This window comes from Sebastes fasciatus, chromosome 20 (genome assembly GCF_043250625.1).
Source record: "Sebastes fasciatus isolate fSebFas1 chromosome 20, fSebFas1.pri, whole genome shotgun sequence".
Classification (NCBI taxonomy): domain Eukaryota; kingdom Metazoa; phylum Chordata; class Actinopteri; order Perciformes; family Sebastidae; genus Sebastes; species Sebastes fasciatus.
Window position 1 is genome coordinate 26,076,453 of NC_133814.1, and position 27,691 is coordinate 26,104,143.

Here is a 27,691-nt window from a genome sequence, read left to right on the forward strand (position 1 = left end):
TGGCTTAAATGAAACATAATAGACGCTTCTGGCTGTTAAAATAGTACAAGCGACACGTTGTATTTTCTATTAATATTACCAGCTAGTGTAAACAAAGTAAAGGTGAGGTGAGAGTCAGCCTGTCAGATCTCTGCCTCTGCTAGTGAACACTGTGTGCTAGTTTAGCTACCGTTAGCTTAGCCACCAACCTTCTGTAAAGACCGAGACGTCCTCCTCACATTCACACCCAAACACAGCATCATCACAGTAAATACGAAGCTTGGTTATATGTCCGTATAATTCATATTCTTCTCTGATAGAGTTGATCCTCCTGGACGGTTATATCCTCAGTTTCACCGGCTAGCTTACAGGCTAGTTGCATCACTTCATCATGACCTTTAGCTGTAGTTGTAAACAAACACGTTGATTGGTCGACAGGAAATAATCTGACCAATCAAAGAGCGGGCTTCTAAAGATTTTAGCCAATGGAGAGCGTAGAATAGTTTGTGGGCGGTTCCTAAAAGACAAGCTGCATTTCCCCTCTCTGTCCAGCAGGTGTCAGTATTTCACCTGTGTGTTCTGTGTAAAGATGATATAGAGAGGTAGTAATATTACAATAAGACACACAAATATCACAAGTTATAGTGAGGAGAGAAACGACATTGGACAATATATCGATGTATATATTTATGAATATTATAATACATAATATAATACATGTTTATCATTTAATAAAGATAAGATAAGATAAGATATTCCTTTATTAGTCCTGCAGTGGGTACATTTGCAGTGTGCAGCAGCAAAGGGGAAAGTGCAAAAAACAAAATGCATTAGCTAACAGTAAAAAAGAGCTCAAGAAAGTGTAACAAAATATGAACCATTTAAATAGAAGGAAGTATAAAAATAGGAGCAGTATATACAGTATTGACAATAAACAGACTATTAACAAAATTGCACAAGTGGAAAATGATATTGAACAGTGAGAATAAATGAATGAATGAATGAATGAAATTCCACCTGAAAATATCAGGTTATCGTCAGTTTTTTGGTGTGTAAGTGGTCTACTGGGAGCAGTGCTGGTTGTGGAGTCTGACAGCTGCAGGAATATATTATTTGATAGTGAGGTTTTTGTGAGGAGTCAGAGGAAGTCACTGAACCTTAAGTTCATGTTTATTTTGTATCGTTGCCATGCACCACTTAATAGCACTGAACTGTACTGTTTACAGCTGGGAGACTGCATGTGCCTAATCAGGTATGTCATCAGTGGCTGAGACCGAGCAACACAAATTTCTATTCAGCTGCACTGACACAACAGACACCACACTCTTTATTTTCCTGCAGCAGCCAATCACGCTGCACAAACAAGAGGTAAAGGTGCATTTGGCAGTGCCAACCAGCAGACAGACAACAGATGATACCTCAGATTATCACATTTGAATGTGTGTAAAGACTCAACGAAAAGCAGAAGGCAACATGCAAAACATTCAGTTTAGAAAATACAAATGACTGTATAGTAATTGTGTGAAGATTATTTGAAAGTTATATATACATTTATAATCATTCATTATTTCTGTAAATGTCTTATACTAACTGTTACTCTGTTTCAGTGCATAATGACTTGCATAATGTTTAGGACTTGGACTTGAGAGCTTCTTGTATGGAGGACAGAACCTGCTGAAATCCCCCCCCAAAAAATAATAAATAAATAAATAAATAAATAAATAAATAAATAAATAAATAAATAAATAAATAAATAAATAAATAAATAAATAAATAAATATGTAATTAAATGCAACAACAATAATATTAAAATAAATGTAACCATTAATTAATTTGATATTTCTGTTTTAATTTGCTTCTATATTTATTCATGTATTTTTTTTTTTTAATTATTATTATTATTATTTTTTTACTTATTTATTTATTTATTTATTTATTTATTTATCATTTATCATTTATTTTATATCTATTTTCAAATGTACGTATTTATTTTTTATTTATTTATGCATGATTTTCCTTTCGCATTTCACCGCTTATTTATTTCCTCAAACTTATTTATATCTGTATTCTTTTCTTTATAAATTTCTTTACACATTTCTTTATGTATTATATGCACCCATAGAACCCATTTTCATTCACATATCTTGAGGTCAGAGGTCAGGGGAACCCTTTGAAAATGGCCATGTCAGTTTTTCCTCGCCAAAACTTAGCCTAACTTTGGAGCATTATTTAACCTCCTTCATGACAAGCTGGTATGACATGGTAACAATGGTAACATGGATTCCTTAGGCTTTCTAGTTTCATATGATAGCCTCTGAAAGACAGTGAAGTCGGGGTGTTAATGACGTATTTATTTGTCAGGTTCGGTTTGGTCAGGTTTGGCAGGTTCCGTCCTCCATACTCTTGTGACTTGCAAAACAATGACTCGATAGAGGAAACGGATATGTTTCCTATACACCTGTACTGAAGTATTGTATTGAGATCATATTTTGGTTATATAATGTACAGTAAGTAGAAACCATTATTAAAGGCTCAAAAAATGGGTTTGCCTTGAGGTATTTCATGCCCTAGATTCTCATGAATGATGTCTCACTGCACTGAAAGAGCATTACAACCACAGTAAAGCAGATTTGGTCTGTGAAACAGCTCCTTTATGCTCATGAGTGAAAGTAAACCCTCTTTTGATGTAGTTTTTCTTTGTGTGTTTGACGTCTCTGTACCGTACTCTGCCAGTTTCTTAACTATTTGACCCATTCACTGATGCGTGAGGAGATGTGTGTGTGTGTGTGTGTGTGTGTGTGTATGTGTGTGTGTGTGTGTGTGTGTGTGTGTGTGTGTGTGTGTGTGTGTGTGTGTGTGTGTGTGTGTGTGTGTGTGTGTGTGTGTGTTTAGTAATATGAAAAAGAAGGAGTTAGACTTTGAGGTCCCCACAGACCTCAATGTTTGCAAGCCACCTCCATGGTAACGTGGTGTGGAAACACAGCAGCTGCTCAGCCTGGCATGAGATACCAGGTGTGTGGTGGGGCATGTTATCTCACCAGAGGCCCCGGTCACAATGTGACTTTATCCCAAGGAGAGGAGAGGAGAGGTTCTCCCTCAGTCGCTGTCACGCTTCATAGAAACTCAGACCTTTATTCAAACACAAAACCACAATTAAAAGGCTGCTGATATTATTCTGAAAGAACAGATGGATCAAATAATCTCTGTAGAGAAACACATAAGGTAGCTGTGTACACAGATAGTAGAATGAACATGAGTTTTAAAAGCCTCAGTGATTCAGGCTTAGTGGTTTTATCATTATCATAATAGATTCCATTCCACGGAGGTTTTTGTTATCATGAGGCACGCCTGATGGTTCATATTTCACCCGAAATGCAAGAAGGACAGAATAGATTTGACTCTATTTATGGAGTGACATCATAGTGTGGATATAATAAAGCTGTATGGGTGGATCAGTCTTATCAGAGTTACCCAGCTGATGTTGTCGTAGTGTTTACGGTGACACAGTCAGATCAACTGAGTGAGAAAGTAAGTGTGCAGAGAGACCGTGTGAAACCAAAACAGTGAGCAGAAAGAAGCACTAACCATACGTGTGTAGTCTGTGATGTTGAGGTACACTACAGGGATTGACTCTAACACGATCACAGGAAACAATATGACATCAAATGTTTATGTTTCACAAATCGTATCAAAAAGAGGTTGCATTCATGTAGGATGTGATTTGATATAGGTCAGGATGATCTGAGCAGTGTTTGGTATCAGCTTGTGTAGGTCAGCTCAGTCTCAAGTATGTCAGGTATGTGAGCACTGAGGAGGCTGAGTATGGAGGACGGAACCTGCCAAAAGGAAAAATAAATAAATAAATGACTCTATAAATAAATAAATAAATAAATAAATAAATAAATAAATAAATAAATAAATAAATATGTAATTAAATGTAGCAAAAATAATATAAAAAATAAATGTAGCCATTAATTTATTTATTTATTTTGGCATTTATTTTTATTCATTCATTTATTCTTGCACTTATTTTATTTATTTTCATTTGTTTTTATATATACGTATTTATTTTATTTTATTTACTTATTTATTTATTTTTATTCTGCACGATTTTCCTTTTGCATTTTACCCCTTTTTTTCTTTTTTACATTCCTGCATCATTATGCAAATGAGGGGGCTGTCAATAAATGCATAAATACATAAATAAATACATACATTTAAAAATAAATAAATAAAAAAATAATAATAATAATAATTAATTAATTGAAACATTTATACAAATAAATATATTATACATTTACACATACAAACATTTAAAAATAAATTTAAATTAAAAAAAGATAAGTATAAAAATAAATAAATACATTTTAAAATGAATTAAAATAAATACATAAATAAATAAAAGGGAAATTAAACAGAGGATTGAATAAATAAGGGAATTAATGCAAAGATAAATAAATAAAGAAACTAATTTAAACAGAAATATCAATTTATGTCACTTTTTATTAATTAATTAATGGCTACATTTATTTTTAATATTATTTTTGCTACATTTAATGATTTGTGTATTTATTTATCGAGTCATTTATTTATTTATTTTTGATTTTGGCAGGTTCTGTCCTCCATAGCTGAGGGGTCTGTCCGTCCCCCCCTGCCGGATTAGGTTTCTCTCAACACCTTTTCCCTGCTTTACCTCCAGCAGGCATTTCCTGAGGGGCCCTTTGCTTGCAGATTGGGGGAAAAATAGATTAAGTCAGTCACATGACAAACAGTTAAAGAAAAGAAGCTCAACGGAGGGAGACTATTTTTGATCCAGTTTGATACTTTTGAAACTTTTCACATGACCCAGCGGTTCCCACTGTGCAGCCTGAGGACTCCCATGGGCTCTAAAGGAATCCCTGCGGGCCTTGTAAAGATAGCTTCATCATTATTTTACTGCGTGGATTTTGGCACAACGATAAGATCGTATGTATAAAGATTACAATTTTGCTAATAGCTTTTTATACTATATTGTGTAGAGTTATGTAGCATGAAGTCATAAACAGATCCGGTCCGTTCTCATTCCCAGAGCGTGAAATACTGATGCTTTGTCACGGCCGTCAGCGTTCGATATCGCTGCACAAGACACCCTTTAGCGCCAGTATGCGACGCACCAAGTTTTCCATTAACTACAATGTAAACCCATCCGCTGCAACAGCAAACGCTCAGAGAACGTGTGGTACGGTATGTCATACTAGCTCGTTGAGAAGGAGGTTAAATAACGCTCCAAACTTACACAAAATTTTCAAAGGGGTCCCTTGACCTCTGACCTCCAGATCAGTGAATGTAAATGGGTTCTATGGGTACCCACGAGTCTCCCCTTTACAGACATGCCCACTTTATGATAACCACATGCATTTTGGGGCAAGTCATAGTCAAGTCAGCACACTGACACACTGACAGCTGTTGTTGTCTGTTGGGCTGCAGTTTGCCATGTTATGATTTGAGCATATTGTTTTATGCTAAATGCAGTACCTGTGAGGGTTTCTGGACAATATCTGTCATTGTTTTGTGTTGTTAATTGATTTCCAATAATAAATATATACATACATTTGCATAAAGCAGCATATTTGTCCACTCCCATGTTGATAAGAGTATTAAATACTTGACAAATCTCCCTTTAAGGAACATTTAGAACAGATTAAAAAGTTAATTTGCGATTAATCGTGATTAACTATGGACAATCATGAGATTAATCACGATAGATATTTTAATCGATTCACAGCCCTATTTTTAAGGGATTCTTGATATATAAAAGCTCACCCCGACATAACCCACACACAGCTTTGCTCCGGCTGCAGGCGTTCTGCATGAGAGGGATTATCTTCATCACTGATAATCCTGTTGAAACCATGTGTGCACAAAAGGCCTGGCAGTGTTTCTAACAACTTGTTGCACATTCTACACTAACACTGTCTCGCTATATATGGGAAGGATTTGCCAGGAATGCAACCTGAAAAAAAGATAAAAAGGGAATTTCAGAAAAGCATAAATGTGCAACAATAGTGGTCAAATTAGCTGCAAAAGGTATGATCTCTCTCTCTCGGAGAGTTTGGGTTATCTGTGCTCCTGTAATGTTCCTCTGATACAGTGTTTTCTAACTGCAGCTGTGTCAACAGTCTGAGCAAACAGCTCCCCTCAAGCCCTCCAAAACAAGGTTTTCCTGTTTCACGTTATGTGCTGAAATGCACCAACAACAACGGCGTCTCTGATCGCTAAACATCTTCTCTGTTTGTGGATCTGCTAGAAGGATGAGCTCAAACTGTGACAGTCTGCGTTTAAAAAGGTAGCAGGGATGTGTGTTGGAGCTCAGGTGTCCTTCCTCAAGGTCCTCCAGGCTGACTCACAGCACCAGCTTTGTCCTGAGCGTACAAAGACCACACTGTTCATGTAGCTCCGAGTGGACGGCAGCCGAGCCGCTGCCCAAAAGTGACAAGTCAATGACATGCCTCAAACTGGCAGAAACATGTTTGTGTATGTGTCAGGAGGCTGAAACAGGAGACTGGATGGAGTTTACTGAGAAAACAAAGAAAACGTTTGCTTAGAAATCAATACATGTCCTCGGTGTTTGTTACCAAAAACAGGACGTTTCTGCAGCTTCCTACTTCAGTAGGAGAAGCACATGTGTAGATGAGGAAACTAATGGAGGACCTGCTTCTGTTTCAGGGTCGTGGTCTTGTGCACACTGTCACGTTGTCATCACAGAGCTCATTAATGTCATTAGCAACACCTGCGCCTTTTCTACAATCCAGTCAAAATGTCTCCTGTGATAAAGTCCCTCATACTGGTGCACCAACAATACATCCAAAAACACACATCTCGGATCTGTTCCAATGCCGTGTCCTAAAAAAAGATCTAATAGAGGGGCTTTATGGCTCCAGGCTATAGACCAGACCAGCATGACTTTATGGCTCCAAGCTATAGACCAGACCAGCATGACTTTATGGCTCCAAGCTATAGACCAGACCAGCATGACTTTATGGCTCCAGGCTATACCAGACCAGCATGACTTTATGGCTCCAAGATATAGACCAGACCAGCATGACTTTATGGCTCCAAGATATAGACCAGACCAGCATGACTTTATGGCTCCAGGCTATACCAGACCAGCATGGCTTTATGACTCCAAGATATAGACCAGACCAGCATGACTTTATGGCTCCAAGATATAGACCAGACCAGCATGACTTTATGGCTCCAGGCTATACCAGACCAGCATGACTTTATGGCTCCAAGATATAGACCAGACCAGCATGACTTTATGACTCCAAGATATAGACCAGACCAGCATGACTTTATGACTCCAAGATATAGACCAGACCAGCATGACTTTATGGCTCCAAGATATAGACCAGACCAGCATGACTTTATGGCTCCAGGCTATACCAGACCAGCATGACTTTATGACTCCAAGATATAGACCAGACCAGCACGGCGTCATCGGCGAGGCTGCGCTCCCTTTTGGGGTAAAGAAACTCGCCGTCACAGGAGAGAAAATGCTGAAAAGCTGTTGTGTAGCGGGTTAATCAAGTCTTTCACACTGAGATCTGAGGCTCATACGATACGTGAATATCCACTATCAGTGTGCTAAATGGCTAAATGATGCTGGTGACAGCAGAGAGCTAGCCCCACAAAAAATGCTGAAAAAAAGTAATTACATTTCTAATGAACTGTGATTTCTTACTATTCATACCACATGCAGCTATTACAGTGCTTAGAGGTTTAACATGGAGCAGTTATACAGTATTCTCACATCATTAGAAGCTCATAATGACCTCCATAATACCACAAGGGCTTTTCCCTCAGAGGACGAGCCAGTAACGAGGCAAGCGAGGGAGAGTCATCACAGGAAGAGTCTAATCAAACACAAAGGAGCAGGGAACTGTTCCAGGTCTACTAGGAAATGCATCCAGTACATGAGTGCTTTTAAACTCCCCTCTAACCCGGGGCTTTCCAAATAGTCATCCGTGTGTTTTGCATTGCATGGATGTGAAAGTGAAGGCTCAGCCGACCCCTTCTGATCCTCTAACCAAACCTCTGTGTTTACTCTGAGTACAGTTCAGGTCAAGCTGCTGGTAAATCATTCTGTAGCGTGCTGGCGAGGTCACACGAAGGTCTGCGTTGGTTCAGTAACATAACGAGTTTCTGTTCTGTAAGTTGAGGAGCACTGACCAATCAGAGGCCCTGGATGCTAACACCTCAATCACTAAACACCTCTGCTGCTCCAACCGCAGGATATAGAGCTGTTAATGAACAACCGGCTCGTAGTTTTAACAGAAATGTGCATCATAAGACGGGCAGAGAGACCCAGAACTGTGGAGGGCTGTATGTGCGATTAGCTGCAGGGTTTGGGTAGGTGGAGAGCTGCTCACTGGGGGGAGGTGGGAGTTATTTTGAACAGACAGAGGGGCTTTGACTCAGGCTGTACTCTGGGATCAGGTCTGGCTGCCAACTAAGCTGAGCTGAGTTTATCAGTCAGTGTTTACCGTCTTTCAGAGGCTCCAATAGGTTCAGTTTTAGGATTGATACGACTGATATCAGATGAAACTAGAAAAAAAAAGGAGGCTAAATAACGGTCCAAAGTTAGGCAAAATTTTGGCGACGAAAAGCTGGCATCGTCATTTTCAAAAGGGTCCATTGACCTCTGACCTCAAGGTATGTGAATGAAACTTTACAGCCACAAACTAGAGACCTAGAGCATTCAGAGGATGGATGGATCAAACTAGAGACCTAGAGCATTCAGAGGATGGATGGATCAAACTAGAGACCTAGAGCATTCAGAGGATGGATGGATCAAACTAGAGACCTAGAGCATTCAGAGGATGGATGGATCAAACTAGAGACCTAGAGCATTCAGAGGATGGACGGCTTTCCTAGCTATATTAGACAATAAGGGGGTTTCTTAGCAGTTCACACAACAGAAGTGCTCGCCATCCAAATGTCAAAAGTTTTTGATCCTAAATCACAGTATGGCTTTTTCTCTGGTGTTCCTCAAGGTCTTGTTATCGTAATGTGGTATTTTGGAGGTTATTGATCATTTTGATCAATTCTCCAGTGGTGGTCATCTACTGTTGTCCTGCTATCTCCCCTAAAGACCGCCTGTACCCCCTAAAAAAGACAAAAAATAGTCTATTGTGGGTCTCAGAGGGTTAAATCAGATTTGCTAATTCAGAAGGTAGGACTGCTGTGTCGTACTGATATGTATACATAAGTAAAAGATGTGTACTTCTTCCACCACTGCCAAACTGCACACACACAGTGTGTGTTTGTGTGTGTCACTAACTAATTGGTGTCTCAGATTCGTGCGCTATCAGCAGGATGCAGGCGCTGGCTTCTAGCACCAATTAGCCCTCACAGTGAGCCGTCTCTCCTGACGCTGCTGCTGCTGTACATCCCCCCGTGGACACTCAGCCTCATCCTCCCACAGGCTCCTCACACCTCCTGCTGAGGCTCTAACATGTTTGTATGGTCCGGTACTATCACAGATTCTATTATGAACAGAGCAGTCAGTACTGTTTCCGTGTTTCAGACACATTTGACCTTTTTTTTACTGGTTACTTGTACAAGAATAGATGTAACAACATAATAAAAAAAAACTAATTTGAGCGTAACGATTGTTGTGTTTCTCGTCCCGTCAGACTTCTCAGGAATGAAGTCAGTCACCACGATGTTGTTATTACTGATGTAGGCCAAAACTATGAAAAAAACTCGACGCAAAAGTGTGTGTGTATGTGAGAAGTGAGTGGTGAAGCAAGAGAGAGAGAGAGCGGCGGTGACAGGAGCGAGTAACGTTATTGACTCCGGCCCAAGCAGGAAAAAGTTAACAGAGTTTGGTTTGTCCGTTCTGGGCTACTGTAGAAACATGGTGGACACTTTGTGAAGAGGATTATTGCAACGTCAGCTCCCAGGAGCAAAGCTACGCTTCCGCCATTTTGGACTGAAAGCGACTACCGGACGCCAGTAAAATGTTCACCTGCAAAGTGACGTACAAAAGTAAAACTAAATTATTTCTATTCTATTGTCATATTCTACTAAATGGCCTGTGTTGAACAATAACAATTATAAATACAATTTACTTTTTCAGTCCAAAATGGCGGCAGCGGCTGAAAAGAGTTTCGTCTTTTTGCTTCTATACTCTTTGCCCGCTCCCTATGTAGATATAAACGACTCATTCTAAGATAACGAAAACACGATTCTTATTATCAGGTGATTACACGCTGAAGAAAACATACTTATTAATATTATATTCCATTTCTGACGATAGATCCCCCTGATTGTTACACACTGGTCCTTTAAATCTGCTCTAACTTTTAATAAGAAATCATTGATGTGAATCTTATTCCCTCATATTCCTCAAATGTTACACCAGTAAACAAGGTGACATTGAGGAGGAATTGCACACAGCATTTTGCATTTGGCATCCTGAGTAGTATGACAGTAACCTAAACCAGACCTAAAATAAAGAGCTGCACGTCCTCTTTTCACTAACATGATATATTAGTCCTGTTCCTGCTGCCGTGTAATAAATGGAGGTCAGAGCTGATGTGACTCGACATAAAAGGTGAAAAAGACAACGCATATTGTTGATGTATCTTCTCAGATGTCTTATCTGGTGTGCAGCGGTACTTATGCAGAACTTCTCCTGCTCCGTCCAGCATCACTGATAATAAAAACACATGGAGTAGATAGCGGGGCCTGCGGAGCCCAGAATAGACCTGGGATGTGGCCTCGGATCACCTCCTCAGGAGACTTGGAGGTTATCAGGCCACAGCAGTGGGATCGCTTATAAATCACAGTCCGACCTCTTGACCACAGCAGAGTTACCACAGCAGCAAGCTGCTCAATAAAGACACATGAAATATGAGCACGGAGAGGTCCACGTCTATCTGTGTGTGTGTTCGTATGATCATCAGAGGGATCCATGTCAAAAGATTACATAAGGTCTGGCAGCAGCTAATAATGTTGTAACTGCTGGTAATTGTGATAACTTACTATAATAGTAATAATAATGAATTTAATTCATATAGCACACTTTAAAATACAGCGAAATCCCACACAAAGGGTAAAACAATTACAAAAAAGACAATTTATACAAGAAAGGAAGAAAATAGGACAAATAAAATTAGAGACAAATTATTTCCTGACATAAAAGCAACTAAAAATCATAGTAAGTATAAAAACCCCTCGGGGAAAGCTAAGAGGAACAGGTGAGTTTTAAGATTAGATTTAAAAACAGCACGTGAGTCTGACCCCTAATTGTACCTGGAAACTTACTACTAAATTATGTACATTTTGCAATTATTTTGTATATATATTTTTAATTGTATATATTTATTTATGTATTTATGCAATTATTGACAGCCCCCTCATTTGCATAACGAGGCAGAAATGCATAAAGAAATGTGTAAAGAAAAGAATACAGAAATAAATAAGTTTGGGAAAATAAATAAGGAGTGAAATGCAAAGGGAAAATCGTGCATAAATAAATAAATAAATACATACATTTAAAAATAAATATGAAATAAATTAAAAATAAGTAGTATAAATGCAAAAATAAATGAATAAATTCAAAATAAATGCAAAAATAAATACATAAATAAATAAAAGGGAAAATTGAACAGACGAGTAAATAAATAAGGTCACATTTTATCCATTAATTAATGGCTACATTTATTTTTTTTGCTACATTTAATGACATATTTATTTATTTATTTATTTATTTATCGAGTCATTTATTTATTTATTTATTTTTATTTAGAAGGTACTGTCCTCCTTAGCTCTCAGACAGCTCCTGTATGTGGAAGGCAGTCGGTCAGTGAGGCTGTGAGTTTTGGGCCTGGACTGGTTTATATTGGCACCTTACATTTTAACAGCTGAGATGATGGACTCTACCTCGTAAACAGACACCCTGAGAGGCAGTTTGATGGTGAGAACCTGAATACACTTCACCAAAACAATATATTTCTAGTAGATAAATAAAGTTTGTCCTCAGTAGAGACTCTGCGCTGCGTTGATCCCCTTCAGTGTTGCAGTTAAAGTTGATTTAAATACAGCATGCTGCAGAGTTTTCCTCTCTAACAAAGACATACTGAAGATAGTTTGGCATTGTAGGAAACAGATAACCGAAACCATGATCAATTATGTCCGTCTCCTCTGATGACCTTGATGAAGTCAACCATGTGATGTCACTGAGTTTGGATCGATCAATGTGTTTGCACGAGTTGATGATTGAATTGGTCTGCCTGCTGTTATTCCTCTCACGAAACACCGGACCTCCAACTACAGTCACTACGTGTGTTCAATAGATAATATGGTAATAACTGTCTGTCTGACAGGACATACAAAGGCTGCACCTTTATTCAAATAGATCCATCGAAAACAGTGTATTTCCTGTCACACCCTCCTGCCCTCATCGCCTCACATGAACATCAAACATTGATTAGAAAACACAATATCCAGAACATGACAAGTGAATATTTATTGGCTGTATATTAAAGACATATCAAACTGTGGCTGTGGAAAAAAAACATGTCAATACATTCAAATAAAATAAAGTCCCATCATGTTTGTGAGACCTTCTATGATAAATTACATTGAGCATCATAAGCCAGTGAAAGAAGCTAATCACGAGATAATCTCATGACTGTTTGATTAACTAATTAAATAGCACACAGTGGTGCTATAAATAGTATTAAATATACACATTCATACAATGCTTCCATGCAGTGAAGAATGGAGGACGGAACATGTCAAAATCTAAAATAAATGAATAAATAAATAAATAGATAAAGTGATAAACACATAAATATGTCATATATGAAGCAACAATAATATTATAAATAAATGTAGCCATTAATTAATTGATAAAATGTGATATAAATTGATATCTAATTTGCTTCTTTATTTATTTATCTTTGTATTAATTCCTTATTTATTTACTCTTCTGTTTAATTTTCCTTTTATTTATTAACGCATTTATTTTTTTATTACATTTTAAATAATTAATTTGATTTATTTTCATTTTTCTTTATTTATTTAGTTTTCCATTTTTTCTTTCTTTATTTCTTTATTTTGTATTTATTTCTTTATTTAGGCACGATTTTTCCTGTTCTATTCCACCCCTTATTTATTTCCCCAAATGTATTGATTTCTGTATTCTTTTTTTTATACATTTATTTACACATTTATTTCTGCATTTCTGCCTCATTATGCAAATGAGAAGGCTGTCACTCAGTAATGGAATTAATACAAATATAAATAAATAAATAAATAATTTAATTAATTAAGTAAATATATAAAGAAACAACTTCAAATAGAAATATCAATTTATGTCACATTTTATCAATTAATTAATGGCTACATTTATTTTTTTAATTATTTTTGCTACATTCAATGACATATTTATTTATTGAGTCATTTATTTGATTATTTATTTATTTATTTATTTTGGCAGGATCCGCCCTCCATAGGTGTAGAACCATTGACACCCTCATAAAATATTTACATTAATCCAACACCAGTAGCTCCATTTTATGTGTGAACTTTATTAATCCAGGCACAAAATATGTATTGACCCCTATAATTAAACTGGACTGTGATATAAGTGATATGTGTTTCTTCTTGTCCAGCCTGCTGTCTTCATGCCAAACTGAGTAAACAATGTTCCAGCGGTGCGTTTCTGCCGCTGCACTGACGGTTATAAGGTTTGTTTGTGGTGTGTGTGGGTTGAAGGGGGGGTTCACCGTGTGTGTACACGTGAATATGATATTTGCGCTGCCGTCAGCACCGTCACTCTTCATCTGTGTGATCGGGTCCAGCAGAGAGCTCGCCGTCCTCTCTCCAGAGAAAAGGCGACCATTGCAAAAAGTCTTTGTTGTGCAGCAAAGCCGTGGCTTCATCCCCTCGCTTTCACTTCCAAACGAAGCTCTATGCTGTCTGATACCCCCCCACACGGGACGCCAGTCAATAGAAGGGTTAGCTGTTTTCCACCAGAGGGGATGACCCAGCGTTCACCTCCACGTGTCTGGGTGCCGAGGGTTCCTCTTAGAACCAGCTCAGGGAACCGTGGAGAACAAACACACAGTCAGCAGGTGCAAATGAAAAGACGTGAACTGGAGTTAATGTGACGGGGAGTTGGGAGCATCAGCGTGTTCACCACTGGGACGTCCTATGCAGACCATTCCCCTGCAGGAGAAGAGAGAGACGGTAGAGATGTTGATCAAACAGCAACATGATGAGATTATAAAGGCTCTGGAAGGTTCCTCATCCGAGGAGGACGGCAGCTTCATTCACAACAGTAGACTCAAAAGGTGACCCAGGCTGTCAAAGTTAGCGTCATAATAACGCATTAACGCAACTTGCGATTTTTAGGTGGTAGCAGATTCAGTTTTAATGCTAGAGTGAAGATCCTGCTTCATATGAAACTATAAAACCTGATGAATCCAGCGGTACCAACCATGTCATACTAGCTTGTCGTTAAGGAGGTTAAATAACTCTCCAAACTTATGCTAAATTTTGGCGAGGAAAAACTGGCATGGCAGTTTTCAAAGGGGTCCCTTGACCTCTGACCTCCAGATGTGTGAATGTAAATGGGTTCTATGGGTACCCACGAGTCTCCCCTTTACAGACATGCCCACTTACATTTTGAACAGATAAAAAAATGTGTGATTCATTTACGATTAATTGCGATTAAATATTCTAATCGATCGACAGAGCTAATATATATATCTATATATATATAGATATATATATATTGGACCATACTGCTGTGAATCCAAACAGCTGCCGTCCTCCGCAAATGAGAGAACTACAGACCTTCCAGAGCCACCTTAAAAACCTAGAGGTGAGAATTAAGATTTTCAGTCAGACTTTTAGAAGATAAAGTAGAGCAGATAAGTGTAAAAGAAATAAGGAAAAGACAAATCATGTCAAATCAAACTCGACCCTTTTCACCAACGTTTCTTCTTGCATTGTAAGAGAACAGAAGGAAGAAGTCCAACCAGCGTATTGAGCAGATGAGGTAAAAGATAAGAGGCCTTGAGAGAGAGACTGAGCTCCACGAGAGAAAAGAAAACCCAGACAAAGAAGTGATTCATAGTCAACCTGCAGAAGAAGTTGCTATGGATACAGCGGGAGCCGAGAGGTCGCCATGCACAGAGGAAAGCATCTGGAGGTGAGCGAGTTGATAAGGAGGAACTGAGGAGAGCTGTGTGGAGTGAGGAGGGCACGACCTACGCTATTTCCGTTAGTCTGTGTGTGTGCGCCGTTCCCGGTCTCGGCGTGCGTGGAGGGGGTGCTGGTCCCGCTGTTGGCTGCAGAGTTGGCGGACGCTCTGGGAATGATCATGTCATAGGACACGTCCGGAGGGTGCTGCACAACATGACCCACGACAAAAACATCCAAGACATGAGGGAGGGGATGTATCTGTAACTGCCTGCTCTTTGGAAAGACCTCCACAAACCTTTTACCAAAACTACAGAGACCTCACAATGGCCTGTTTATGGAGGACTGAACCTGCCAATATCAAAAATAAATGAATAAATAAGAAATAAATGTGTTATTAAATGTAGCAAAAATAATATTAAAAATAAATGTAGCCATTAATTAATTGATAAAATGTGACATAAATTGACATTTCTGTTTTAATTTGCTTCTTTATTTATTTACCTTTGTATTAATTCCCTTATTTATTCATTCTTCTGTTTAATTTTCCCTTTTATTTATTTATGTATTTATTTTTATTAACTTTTTTATTTATTTTTGCATTTATTCATTCATTTATTTTTTTGTATTTATATTTTATTTATTTATTTTTGCATGTATTTTTTTATTCTATATTTATTTTCTATTTATTTTTTCTGCATGATTTTCCCTTTGCATTTTACCTCTTATTTATTTCCCCAAACTTATCTATTTCTGTATTCTTTTCTTTTTACATTTCTTCATGCATTTCTGCCTCATTATGCAAATGAGGGGGCTGTCAATAAATACAGGGCGGCTGTGGCTCAGAGGGTAGAGCAGGTTGTCCACCAATCGGAAGGTCGGTGGTTCGATCCCCGGCTGCTCCGGGTCACATGTCGATGTGTCCTTGAGCAAGACACTTAACCCCAAATTGCTCCCGGAGGCATAGCCATCGGTGTGTGAATGAGTATTTAGATTAAATCCTGATGGGCAAAGTTGGCACCTTAGCAGCCTCTGCCATCAGTGTATGAATGTGTGTGTGAATGGGTGAATACTGACATGTAGTGTAAAGCGCTTTGAGTGGTCGGAAGACTAGAAAAGCGCTATATAAGTCCAAGTCCATTTCCATTCCATACATTTAAAGATAAATAAAAAAAGGATAAGTGCAAAAATAAAAAAATGAAAAAATAAAAAAATAATTTTCAAAAATAATAAAAATAAATACATTGTAAATAAAAGGGGAAATCAAACAGAAGAGTAATAAATAAGGGAAATAATACAAAGAAAAATAAATAAAGGAGCAAATTTAAACAAAAATATCAATTTATGTCACATTTGATCAATTAATTAATGGCTACATTTATTTTTAATATTATTTTTGCTACATTTAATGGCCTATTTGTTTATTTATCGAGTCATTTAATCATTTATTTTTGATTTTGGCAGGTTCGGTCCTTTATGCTTTTTATGACACTTGTACTTCTCGTAAAATATAAAGTGTATATATTGTGCTTAAACCCTGTTCACACAGTTAACCTTCAGTGTGTCTCATGTGTTTTGAATACTTCAGAGTAGTTCCTCAAATGTTACTGTTGTTCATTTCAATAATAATTTGCCTACCACAGGATCTGAGTTTGTGAACCAGCTCTTTATATACTCACATTTCCTATTGCTTTGCTGATGAGAGCCAGCTCAGTGGGCTGGTACACCGAACCACGCAGCTGACCGGTGTAGCCGCTGTACGGAGACACAGGCTTGGCCGCTGTAATGGACAGACAGAGACAACACACGTCATTTTATCTGTCACCATAAAAGCCCTCTGTTTGATATCTTATCGTTCCCTAGCAACCATCTCTTAAATCTTTATAAGACAATCACTTGAGACCACGAGGAACTGTCTGTCCTGTCTCTTGTTTGTGCTCTCAGTGGTGCATCCTGCAGAAACCCCCAGCAGGGAGATGGATGTGAGAGACGACGCTGTCACACTTTGCAGCTCCTAATGTCAAATATTTTTCCCTTGGATGAAACTGTTGCCACGCCTCAGTTGCCGTGGAGACAATGCAAACACAAGGCGTGATGTGTGTGGTGCAGGGTGAGGAGCGTGTAATACAGTAGCTAGGGATGCAGTTCGATTCTAGACACTCATTAACAGGAATGATTCACATCATTACCTCTGAATACCTGACTGACGCTCTGGGAAAGAGTCCCACTGCTGACGACTGTTATCGACTTCTTAGTCATCGTTGGTCACAATACGAGGGAAGAAGTTAACGATTTAGGGAGTTAACTGGGGAGTTCATGATTAAGTCAAATGTTGCTGCTCTGTATCGTAACCTCGGATATGAGCATTTTCATATCACACAACAGCAGCTGTGTTCAGCGTTTAGTGTTCATCAAGAAATGAAAACAAGCTTCAGTAAGGTGTAGAAAACAAACATATCTCAAGTTTAGGGAGAAAAAACAGAAGTTAGAGCTATGAAAGTTTGATTTAACGCCACTAATTTCTTAAGAACTTATGATATTTAGGTTGTAGTGGCTCAGTTTTAAAGCTAGAGTGAAGATACTGGTATCAAATGAAACTAAAAACCTGATGAATCTATTAGTACCAACCATGTCATACTAGCTTGTCTAAAGGAGGCTAAATAACGCTCCAAACTTGTGCTACATTTTAGCGAGGAAAAACTGTCATGTCCATTTTCAAAGGGGTCCCTTGACCTCTGACCTCCAGATCAGTGAATGTAAATGGGTTCTATGGGTACCCACGAGTCTCCCCTTTACAGACATGCCCACTTTATGATAATCGCATGCAGTTTGGGGCAAGTCATAATCAAGTCAGCACACTGACACACTGACAGCTGTTGTTGCCTGTTGGGCTGCAGTTTGCCATGTTATGATGTGAGCATATTGTTTTATGTTAAATGCAGTACCTGTGAGGGTTTCTGGATCAATATCTGTCATTGTTTTGTGTTGTTAATTGATTTCCAATAATAAATATATACATACATTTGCATAAAGCAGCATATTAGTCCACTCCCATGTTGATAAGAGGATTAAATACTTGACTAATCTCCCTTTAAGGTACATTTTGACATTGACAAAAGACAAGGGAGAGCACCCACAAGGAAAGGCGGGAGATAACGAGGACCAGGTGAAACTCATCAGGGCGGGGCAGACAATCACACAGGTGGGAAACAAACAAAGGCAGGAAGTAAAACAAGACAACACACAGTAGAAGAGGACTTGATAATGTGAAGACTTTACTGCACAACATTCATTTTTATCTCATGTTGAACGCCAACGTTGAATCTATAAACTAAAGGTCCTGACACACCAAGCTGACGGTCGGACAGTTTGGGGTCGTCGGTGAGCGTCTGTCGGTCTAGTGTTTGCGGTGTGTCCCGCACCGTCGGCTCTAGTCTGCCCTCGTCGGAGTGTTTTTTCGCGGCGGAGCTCGTCGGTGAGATAAATCACTCTGATTGGCTGTTCAGCTTAAACGAATCAGCGCACGAGAAGAGAAACGGATGTGAGAAAGCAAGCCAACAATCTTCATCTCATCTGATCGTTCCAACACGGATATTTTCACAGCGACATGAACATCTGGAATGAAGCTAAGTGGTGAGTGAGAGCGGTGTGAAAATGGTCGGCAGACGCCGCTTTGTTTCATGTATGTATCATATGGTGCCTTCAAATGTGGTCGCGTTTACCGTGTTTAAGAGAAGAGTCCATATGAACGCTCCTCTCATGTCGTATATACGACCTTGTAAGTTGAATGTTTCTGAAAGCTCTGAGTTTACGAGTTGTGATGTGTTTGTTGACGAAATAGCGGAGGCCATGGAAGTACATTTTTTGGTGCATAATAAGTGAATATATTGTAATTTTAGTTGTATATGTTTTTCTTCGTAATTTTATATCACGTCTGAGGAAAATGTTGATATTCCCAACGGCCTCATCTTGTTCCTCTGTTATTATGTCTTTGCATTTCTTGCATTATGTTACCCACTTGCTTGCTTGCTAACTCGTTATCCTCTGTGGCTTCTAGACGCCGACAGTAACGTTAATATTGCCGTTGCTCAGCAGCGGTGTTCTCACGACTTAACCACTTGAACGCCACGCACACTGTGTGCACGACTTCCCATGTTGTAAACACAAGCTCACCAGTTTCATTTGAATGCTCCAATAACAACTGCTTGTATATCCTCCGTCCTCGCTCTTCCTGTTTCCCTTTCTGAATGATGAACACAGACTACCGCCGCCTGCCGGTGTGGAGAGTTATTTCCTCTCACGCAGGTGCAGAACGTACGTGCTAACTGGCCGTCGGCTGTCGTCTTTACGGTGTGTTCTAGTGCAACATGTTGGCCAAGACAAAGGCGACGTGAGGAGACTGAAATGTCGACCTTCGTAGATCTCTGATGTCACGTTGGTGGTGGGGCAGAAAGTGTGATTTCCTCCTGAAACGCTGCAGAGAATGAGTTCTCCCAGAATGGAAATAGCTGAATATAAATAGCTAGTTACTTTCCACCTCTACACCCTGGTGACACAAGCTGACAGAGTTTGTGAAAAGCACTGCAGGACATTAGCAGCCACACAACACCGACTACCTCATCATCTATGATTATCCTGAGAGGCGACACACTTCTGATCTCGGTGGCGTTTCTCCTGCATCGGATCCTGTTCGGCTCAGGACTCAGACGGCAGCGTATCACATTCTGTGGGCTCATCACGTAAATGCAAAACAACCTTTTGAGGACATTTTATTTTGCATGGTAATCGGTCTGTTCTGATGTTTTTGTGGGCTTGAAACTTTTCACTCATCTGCACAAGGTCACTCTGTATATTCTGTGATGAGCATATTATAATACCGACAAAGGACAGACTGTACGACTCAATGTTCCCAGACGTTCTCCCGACAAAACGGTGGCTCAACAAATATGATGCAAGCCGACGTTTTAATGAACTCCCAGTTTGACTATGAGTGATATGTAGTCAGGGAGGTAACTGTGTGACTAATGTGTCACATGCAAAGTGAATGTACTTTTGTTTAACACCTTGTTTACACACAGTTTGGTTTTGTGTATAATGATAATCACATGCAGTTTGGGGCAAGTCATAGTCAAGTCAGCACAATGACACACTGACAGCTGTTGTTGCCTGTTGGGCTGCAGTTTGCCATGTTATGATTGGAGCATATTGTTTTATGCTAAATGCAGTACCTGTGAGGGTTTCTGGATCAATATCTGTCATTGTTTTGTGTTGTTAATTGATTTACAATAATAAATATATACATACATTTGCATAAAGCAGCATATTTATCCACTCCCATGTTGATAAGAGTATTAAATACTTGACAAATCTCCCTTTAAGGTTCATTTGAACAGATAAAAAATGTTTGATTTATCCTCCTCCGCGACAAGCTAGTCTGACATGGTTGGTACCGATGGATTCATTAGATTTTATAGTTTCATATGATGCCAGTATCTTCACTCTAGCTTTAAAACTGAGCCGCTACAGCCTAAAAATCGCAAGTAAAGAAATTAGTGGCGTTAAAACAAATTTGCGTTAACGCGTTATTATTGTGTTAACTTTGATAGCCCTAGTTTTTGAGTTTTATTATGTCATCCTGCAGTGAAATTGTTGATATGTACAAGTGTTTAGTGCCCGAGTTGACAAAGTTTTTTAAGTAGTGTAATGACGATAGATTAAAGTCAACAAAAGAGCGATATATATCCTGCCTGTAGGCTCCACTAGGAGATGGATTACAAACCTGCCAGAGCCACATTTCAGGCCTACAGGTGGTGAGAGTTTGATACAACACAGAGAGTTTTACATCAACGTAAAGATGAAATAAACATCTGACTGTTCTCAGAGGAGCTTCAACGTGTCAGCAGGTTACCTACCTTGGTTGGGCTCGTCCATAGAGAAAGCTTTATTCTCCACGAACATGTTCTGGGAGCTCTGCTCCTTCAGGATCGTCTCGTAGCCGACTCCTCGGTTCGGGTACAGATCTTCCCCTAAGCTCTGCTGGCTTTCACCGTCACCCGTCAAAGTGCAGATGTCAGGAATGGTGTAGAGGATGAGGAACGCCCAAGCGTTCGCCACCAAGGCGATGGCCAAGGTGGGGTCGTCCCAGGTGGGCCCCCCTCTCCTCTCGTTCCCGTAGACGTACATGACGATCCACGCCACCCAGATCCCCACTGAGATCAGGCTGGTTAGAAGGATGAAGGCGCCCTCCTTCTTCCACTGATTGTGTTTTCCCGCCATGATGGCCAGACTCGCCACCACCACGGCCAGGATCAGGGTCATCACGTAGATCAGCGCCATGACGAAGTCCTTGTTGGCGATGTTGCAAGGCGTAGCCGTGGCTCTGCTAGCTTCGGCGGTGGCGTTGAGTGGCCCCTGTGGGTGGCGCACTATTGTGATGATCAGCCACTCGGTGTTGATGACCACCTCCACCAGCCACAGCCCCGCCGCCCCCAGACACAGGGCCCAGGCCCGCGGCCCGCTGTTCCGCCTGGCGAGGATGTTCAGCCTCACACACTGCATCAGGAGGCAGGCGAAGCAGCCGCCAAACAGCACCCCGAAGAGGAACCTCCGCGAGGCGCAGGTTGAGAAGTCCTTTCCTACGATGAAGGCGAAGGTCAGGCAGAAGAGGCCGGCGGTGCAGACCAGGAACCAGGCGTGGAGCGCCACCGAGCTCTTCCGGTTCTTGTCCTGCGTGAAGGGCACGCTGGCCAGCAGCGAGACGAAGAGCACGAAGGAGAAGACAACGCCGGCCGCCGCGATCGCCTCCAGCACGATGCCCCACGCGGCATTAAGGTCACACAGGTTGTAATAGAGGGAGTCCACGTTAGGGCCGCAACCCAGAGGGGTGTCGTTGGCAGCCATGGCGACCAGGAGAGTTGTTCTGTGATCCTGACCTGTTCAGACGGACAAGCGGGGAGAGTCTGAGAGACGCTGGATGTGTACAGATCTACACAAAGACTCAGATACGTCACCAATGCTGCGTTAGGATACTGCTGTCTACACCCGATTAAGCAAATATTACAGTTCAATGAGTCAGTAAACACACAGCATCACATGGGATTCAAACCTTTGTCACCATGTTTACACGGAAAATATGTAACAAGGAATTACTGGACTGTTGTTCCGAGGAGGAAAAGAATCAGAAAGCTGAGACCAAAAACATCCGAGGAATGTCAAACTATGTCCCAACTCTGACGTTAATCATTGATGGGATCTGTCCTCAAATATTGTTTCTGTACATTGCGTTTGAATCAATGAGGTGAAAGTGCAGTTTGTAGTTTAAATATCGAATCAAAAAGTCTCACATCACTGGGACTTTCATGATTATTTCTATTGAACAACATTCAATCGGAGGGTCTGTTTTGTGAATAAACATTTCACGGCAGGTTTCAGGTTATCTAATGGATAAATGAATAGATTACTAAATATTAAAGTGTTTTAATTGGTTATCTCCTAGTTTCACTAATAAAGACCAATAATGGTATGGGTTTGGAATAGTTTATTACGTATTGAGATGGAGGGGAGCAATGATGATGAAGGAGGATGAGGGATGAGGAACGTTTTGAACGGATAACAAATGTGAGATTAATTTGTGATTAATCGTGATTAAGTATTGTAATCAATCACCCTAGTTTTAATTGATTATCTGCATTATTTTAGATTTTTTAAGGGGCATCAATCTCTTAAAGGAAACTTAAATCTTCAATCAAAGTGATGCTAGGCTTTTCACAATAACAGACACATTTATGAAACAGCCTTCTCGTCTTGGCTGCTTCCTTTTGTCCCCGTCAGATTGAATTACTCTGACTCGAGGACACGTCTCTGAGTCAAACTGATAGCAGAGTTCAGTCACGACAAGGATTTTTGTGGAACAAAGAAATCAACCTTGTCTGGTTCTCCGTGATGATGTTGGTCCCTTTGTGAGTGCTGTCAGTCCGCTGGTAGACGATAATAAAATGTTTGTTTTCATTCAGGGTGTGACCTCTAATCACACACACACACACACACACACACACACACACATACACACACACAGGACTGAAGCTGCTGCAGTATTCAGCTCTAGATTTCAGACCTGTATTAACACATGTAGGTCCCAATCTTTACACATCACCTCTGTTACCATGGAGACATCAAGGACCAGCTGATTTATGGCCTGTCTGAATGCTCAAGGATGAACACAAGCCACATTTTCATTCAGCTATTTAGCTTTATCTCATACTGCTGGACCACTCAGCAGGTTCATGTAAAATAACCTAAAGAACTAAAGACTTCCAGGCTGGTGAGACTTTGTCTGACTCATTTACATCCCAAAAACTTTATCAAGATCCAAACAAATCAGTAAAATAACAACGAAACCCAACTAACGCAGACTAACGGCGTTCTGCACACTTTACGCCCTTCGGCGCCACTTCAGGCAGCACTCCTCTGTTGTTGAGAGTCAGACAAGCATGTTGGTGTGCTCATGCGCCGAGGGAATATCCATCAGACAGTCTACACTTTGACTCTTTTGGACCAATAGTTTTTGAGAAAAGTTTTTGAGAAAAGCGTAACATGATTTCAACGGCGATTAAACTAAATTTAAAATGTCAAAATATTCAGTTGGTGTAATAAACATTGACTTTATTGACCTTTTATTTATAGGCAGGATTGACGATGTTCTCCAGTCTACACTATTTGTTCTATTGGTTGAAATGGTCTTTACACCCCGACAGCGATCCATTACTGATGAGCTCTGAAAAAGGACCAGAAAAGAGCCGTCATCTGTAGCTGCTGTAATCCTGTAAAACCGTCTACCAATCACTGCCTCGTGGTCCGCTTGGAAAGAACCAATCAGATGCCTCCCTGCCTCCCTGCTCGTACTCTACCCTTGGCGTGCACCAGCCTGAACTCAAAGCGCGTCGCCGCCGCACGTTTCCTGGAGAATGGAAGAGAAAGCTCAGCCCTGCAGTAGCACTGCCGCGGTTACTGGTCATGAGGTAGCGTTGTTGAATTGAGGTCCTCTCTCCGCTCTGTGGCGGTGAAGTAGTTACGATGCGGCGGTGCTCGTGCATGTGTGTGTGTGTGTACGGGGGGCGTTGCCTTGGAAGGAGCCCTGAGGGGAGCTCCTGAGACTTTCATATTATGCTAGCTTTCCTACATCGTCCACCCGATCTTTAAGTTACACTGCTGTAACATCAAAATTGCGTGCAGGATAACGTGCAAACAGCGTCTGTGTTACTTAGTTAGGTTTAGGAAAAGATCGCTGGTTTGGGTTAAAATAACACCGGAAGTACAGAAGTTACGTGACAAATAAATCAACATTGACTTCTGGTTTCTCACGGGATATGAACAGCGGTTTCTTGAGCAAAAGTCCTGTGTTTTTGACCCACCAATCCACCGCGAACTCCCCCCTACTGGTGTTCGCTGCTCTTTATACTTCTCGGTTCACAATTACGTGGATTATGAATGATGTTGTGCTGACCATCACGAAAAAAAATGTAAATTTGTTTCTATATACATGAATCAATACATGTGCGACAGTGCGAGTCTGCATTTCAGCGTGCGACGGTCATCCCTGCAAACTCCACCCCGAAAAGTTCCGGTACTTTCAGAAAGTACTACCCCCCCAACCAGGACCTTTTTACCACAAAAATACATAATCTAGACCCTGGTCCCTGCAGTCGAAACACAAAGTTCTTCAAAAGGTTTTTTAGTTCTTGCGGTGGAAACGGTGCTAAAGTTTTTCAGCCATCGTGGATGAGAATCTACAACACACGACCACCCGCTGATAAAGATCATGTGATGTGACTGAAAGCTCGTCAAAAAGCTTCAGTGTGTTTGACTATAATATAATGTCAATCCAATCACAGAGAAATCAATACAGTGTTGACTCCCAGGCTTCACCAGGTCAGAGTCCCCTTTAGAAGATCCAGTATATCCGGCCCTGGAAGGGCTCACTCAGTTAGATTTCATCATCTCTTCATCTATTTAGCTCAGTTTCAGTAGCTTTTATATAAAACACACACGTCTCCTGCACATCTGCAGCTGCAGCTGGTGATGCAATTAATGAACAAACAAAAAAAAGCTTCTACTTTCCCCTGGTCACCATGTTACACTTTAGCCTGATTTAGGTAGATTTAAACAGCAATATGAAGTATTCTGTTCATCTGAATATTAAAATAAATAAATAAATGACTTGCAAAATGAATAAATGTCATTAAATATAGCAAAAAATAATATTAAAAATAAATGTATTCATTGATTATTTGATAGAATGTGACATAAATTGATATTTGTTTTAATTTGTTTCTCTATTCATTTATTTTGTAGTCAATCCTTTATTTTTTTAACTCTTCTGTTTTATTTTCCCTTTTATTTATTTATGTCTTATTATTTAATTTTGACTTTTATTTTTTATTTACTCAATTATTTTAACATTTATATTTTATTTATTTATTTTAACATTTATATTTCATTTATTTTTGTAATTATTTTTTATTTATTTATATTTATTTTTAAAAGGTACGTATTTATTTATGTAATTATGCATTTATTTATTTATTTATGCACGATTTTCCTTTTGCATTTCACCCCAAATTTCCACAAACTTAATTATTTCTGTAATCTTATATTTATACATTTCTTTACATATTCTTTATGCATTTATGCAGTTTCACATCCACTTCATGGTGCGTTCAGGGACATAAATGACCATTAGATACACTTTAACCTGCATGTAGAAGTAATATAAGATATCAGAGACTTCCTCTGCTCCTTTAAAATCCACAAAAACTGCATTTAGTGTAGTTTTAAACACTTAAAGTAGCCTGAATTTTAAATAAAAGGCATCAACAATCAGCTCTGAGTGAGATAATTCTTCTATTAAGAGTATACAACTTAATAAATGTGATGTGTTCACTACCTGAATGTTGTCAGCAGCTGGTTGTTGCTCCAGAAGGCTCAGACAGGTGAAGGTAAATCATCCAGAGCAAAACTAAAAGTTTCTTCTCTTCTGATAAATCTGATATGAAACCTCCTCAGACTGATCTCAGCTCAGCTCACTTCACATCAAACACAAAACAAGAAGTTAAAGATCCTTCAATAGCGAGTTCAGACCATCTGAAACGATGCTGTGATGGTTTCTCTCTCTCTCTCTCTCTCTCTCTCTCTCTCTCTCTCTCTCTCTCTCTCTCTCTCTCACACACACTCTGTATGGAGGACTGAACCTGCCAAAATAAATGAATAAATAAATGACTCAATACATAAATAAATACGTCATTAAATGTAACAATATATATTAAATAATATTAAATATTAAATAAAATAAATGTAGCTATTAATTAATTGATAAAATATGATGTAAATTGATATTTGTTTTAATTTTTTTTCTTTATACATTTACACATACATACATTTAAAAATAAATAAATAAAAAATAACTGCAAAAATAAATAAATAAAAAATAACTGCAAAAATGGATGGATGGATGCAAAAATAAATAAATAAAAGGGAAAACTATTTTATCAATTAATGAATACCCTATTTTTAATATTATTTTTGCAAAATTTATTTTACATATTTTTTTTTTTTTTTTTGTATTGATTACCTTATTTATTTACTCTTCTGTTTAATTTTCCCTTTTATTTATTTATTTATTCATTCATTCATTCATTTATTGGCTTATTTGCATAATGAAGCAAAGATGCATAAAGAAAAGAATACAGAAATAAATAAATTTGGGGAAATAAATAAGGGGTGAAATGCAAAGGGAAAATCAATTTAATCAATTTAATAAATAAATAAAGGCATAATTACATAAATCATACATACCTTTAAAACTTAATATTAAATAAATAAAAAATAAGTGCAAAAATAAATAAATAAAATATAAATGAGAAAATAAATGAGAAATAAATAAAAATATATATATAAATAAATAAAAGGGAAAATACCAATGTATGTCAATTAATTAACGCCTACATTTATTTTAAATATTATTTTTGCTACATTGATTTATTTATTATTTATTTGATCACAGCCTCACTGAAACATCTAACATGTGAGTGTGGAGTGGGAGTGGTGTGTAGCAGCATCTAGTGGTGGAAAGTGTTCAATCCAGCTGAAGTTTAGGGAAGTTTAGCCTCATGAAGGTGGCAGAAACCTACAAAGAAAGGACACTAATATTAACACACTTTTATTATTTTTAGAGGCAAACCCAAATGTGAAAGGCACAGTTTAGTTAAATGTATAAGGACTGCATTTTCCCAAAGTTCAGCTTGCCTGGGATGGTTCACTTTGGGACCTTGTTCTGGGAATAAATATATAATTTAAATAGACTTTTAAATTTCTAAATAAGTTTTGTTTTCTTTGTTTCCAGTTCTCAGTTATTATTTCCTGTTTTATTTTGGTATACTGCCTTTGTCTTTTGTTTCAGATATTACACTTCCTGCTCTCGTGTGTTTCCCGTCAGTTTGATTATCTACTCTGCCCA

At 39.0% G+C, this 27,691-nt stretch overlaps 1 protein-coding gene across 2 annotated transcripts; it reads right to left on the reverse strand.

Annotated features, from left to right (window-relative positions):
• Nucleotides 1-12,472: 12,472 nt before the first annotated feature.
• On the reverse strand, nt 12,473-26,368 carry gprc5c (G protein-coupled receptor, class C, group 5, member C). 2 transcript variants are annotated; one of them, XM_074620792.1, is made up of 5 exons: nt 26,123-26,368; nt 21,093-22,112; nt 16,860-16,960; nt 15,253-15,387; nt 12,473-14,202 (listed from the first exon to the last, which is right to left on the reverse strand). In XM_074620792.1, exons 2-5 carry the CDS (start codon nt 22,078-22,080, stop codon nt 14,170-14,172), a joined length of 1,257 nt encoding a protein of 418 aa, XP_074476893.1. In that variant the 5' UTR covers nt 22,081-22,112; nt 26,123-26,368; the 3' UTR covers nt 12,473-14,169. The 2 variants fall into 2 exon arrangements, with proteins under 2 accessions (XP_074476893.1, XP_074476894.1); XM_074620793.1 differs by lacking the exon at nt 15,253-15,387.
• Between the last annotated feature and the right edge of the window lie 1,323 nt (nt 26,369-27,691).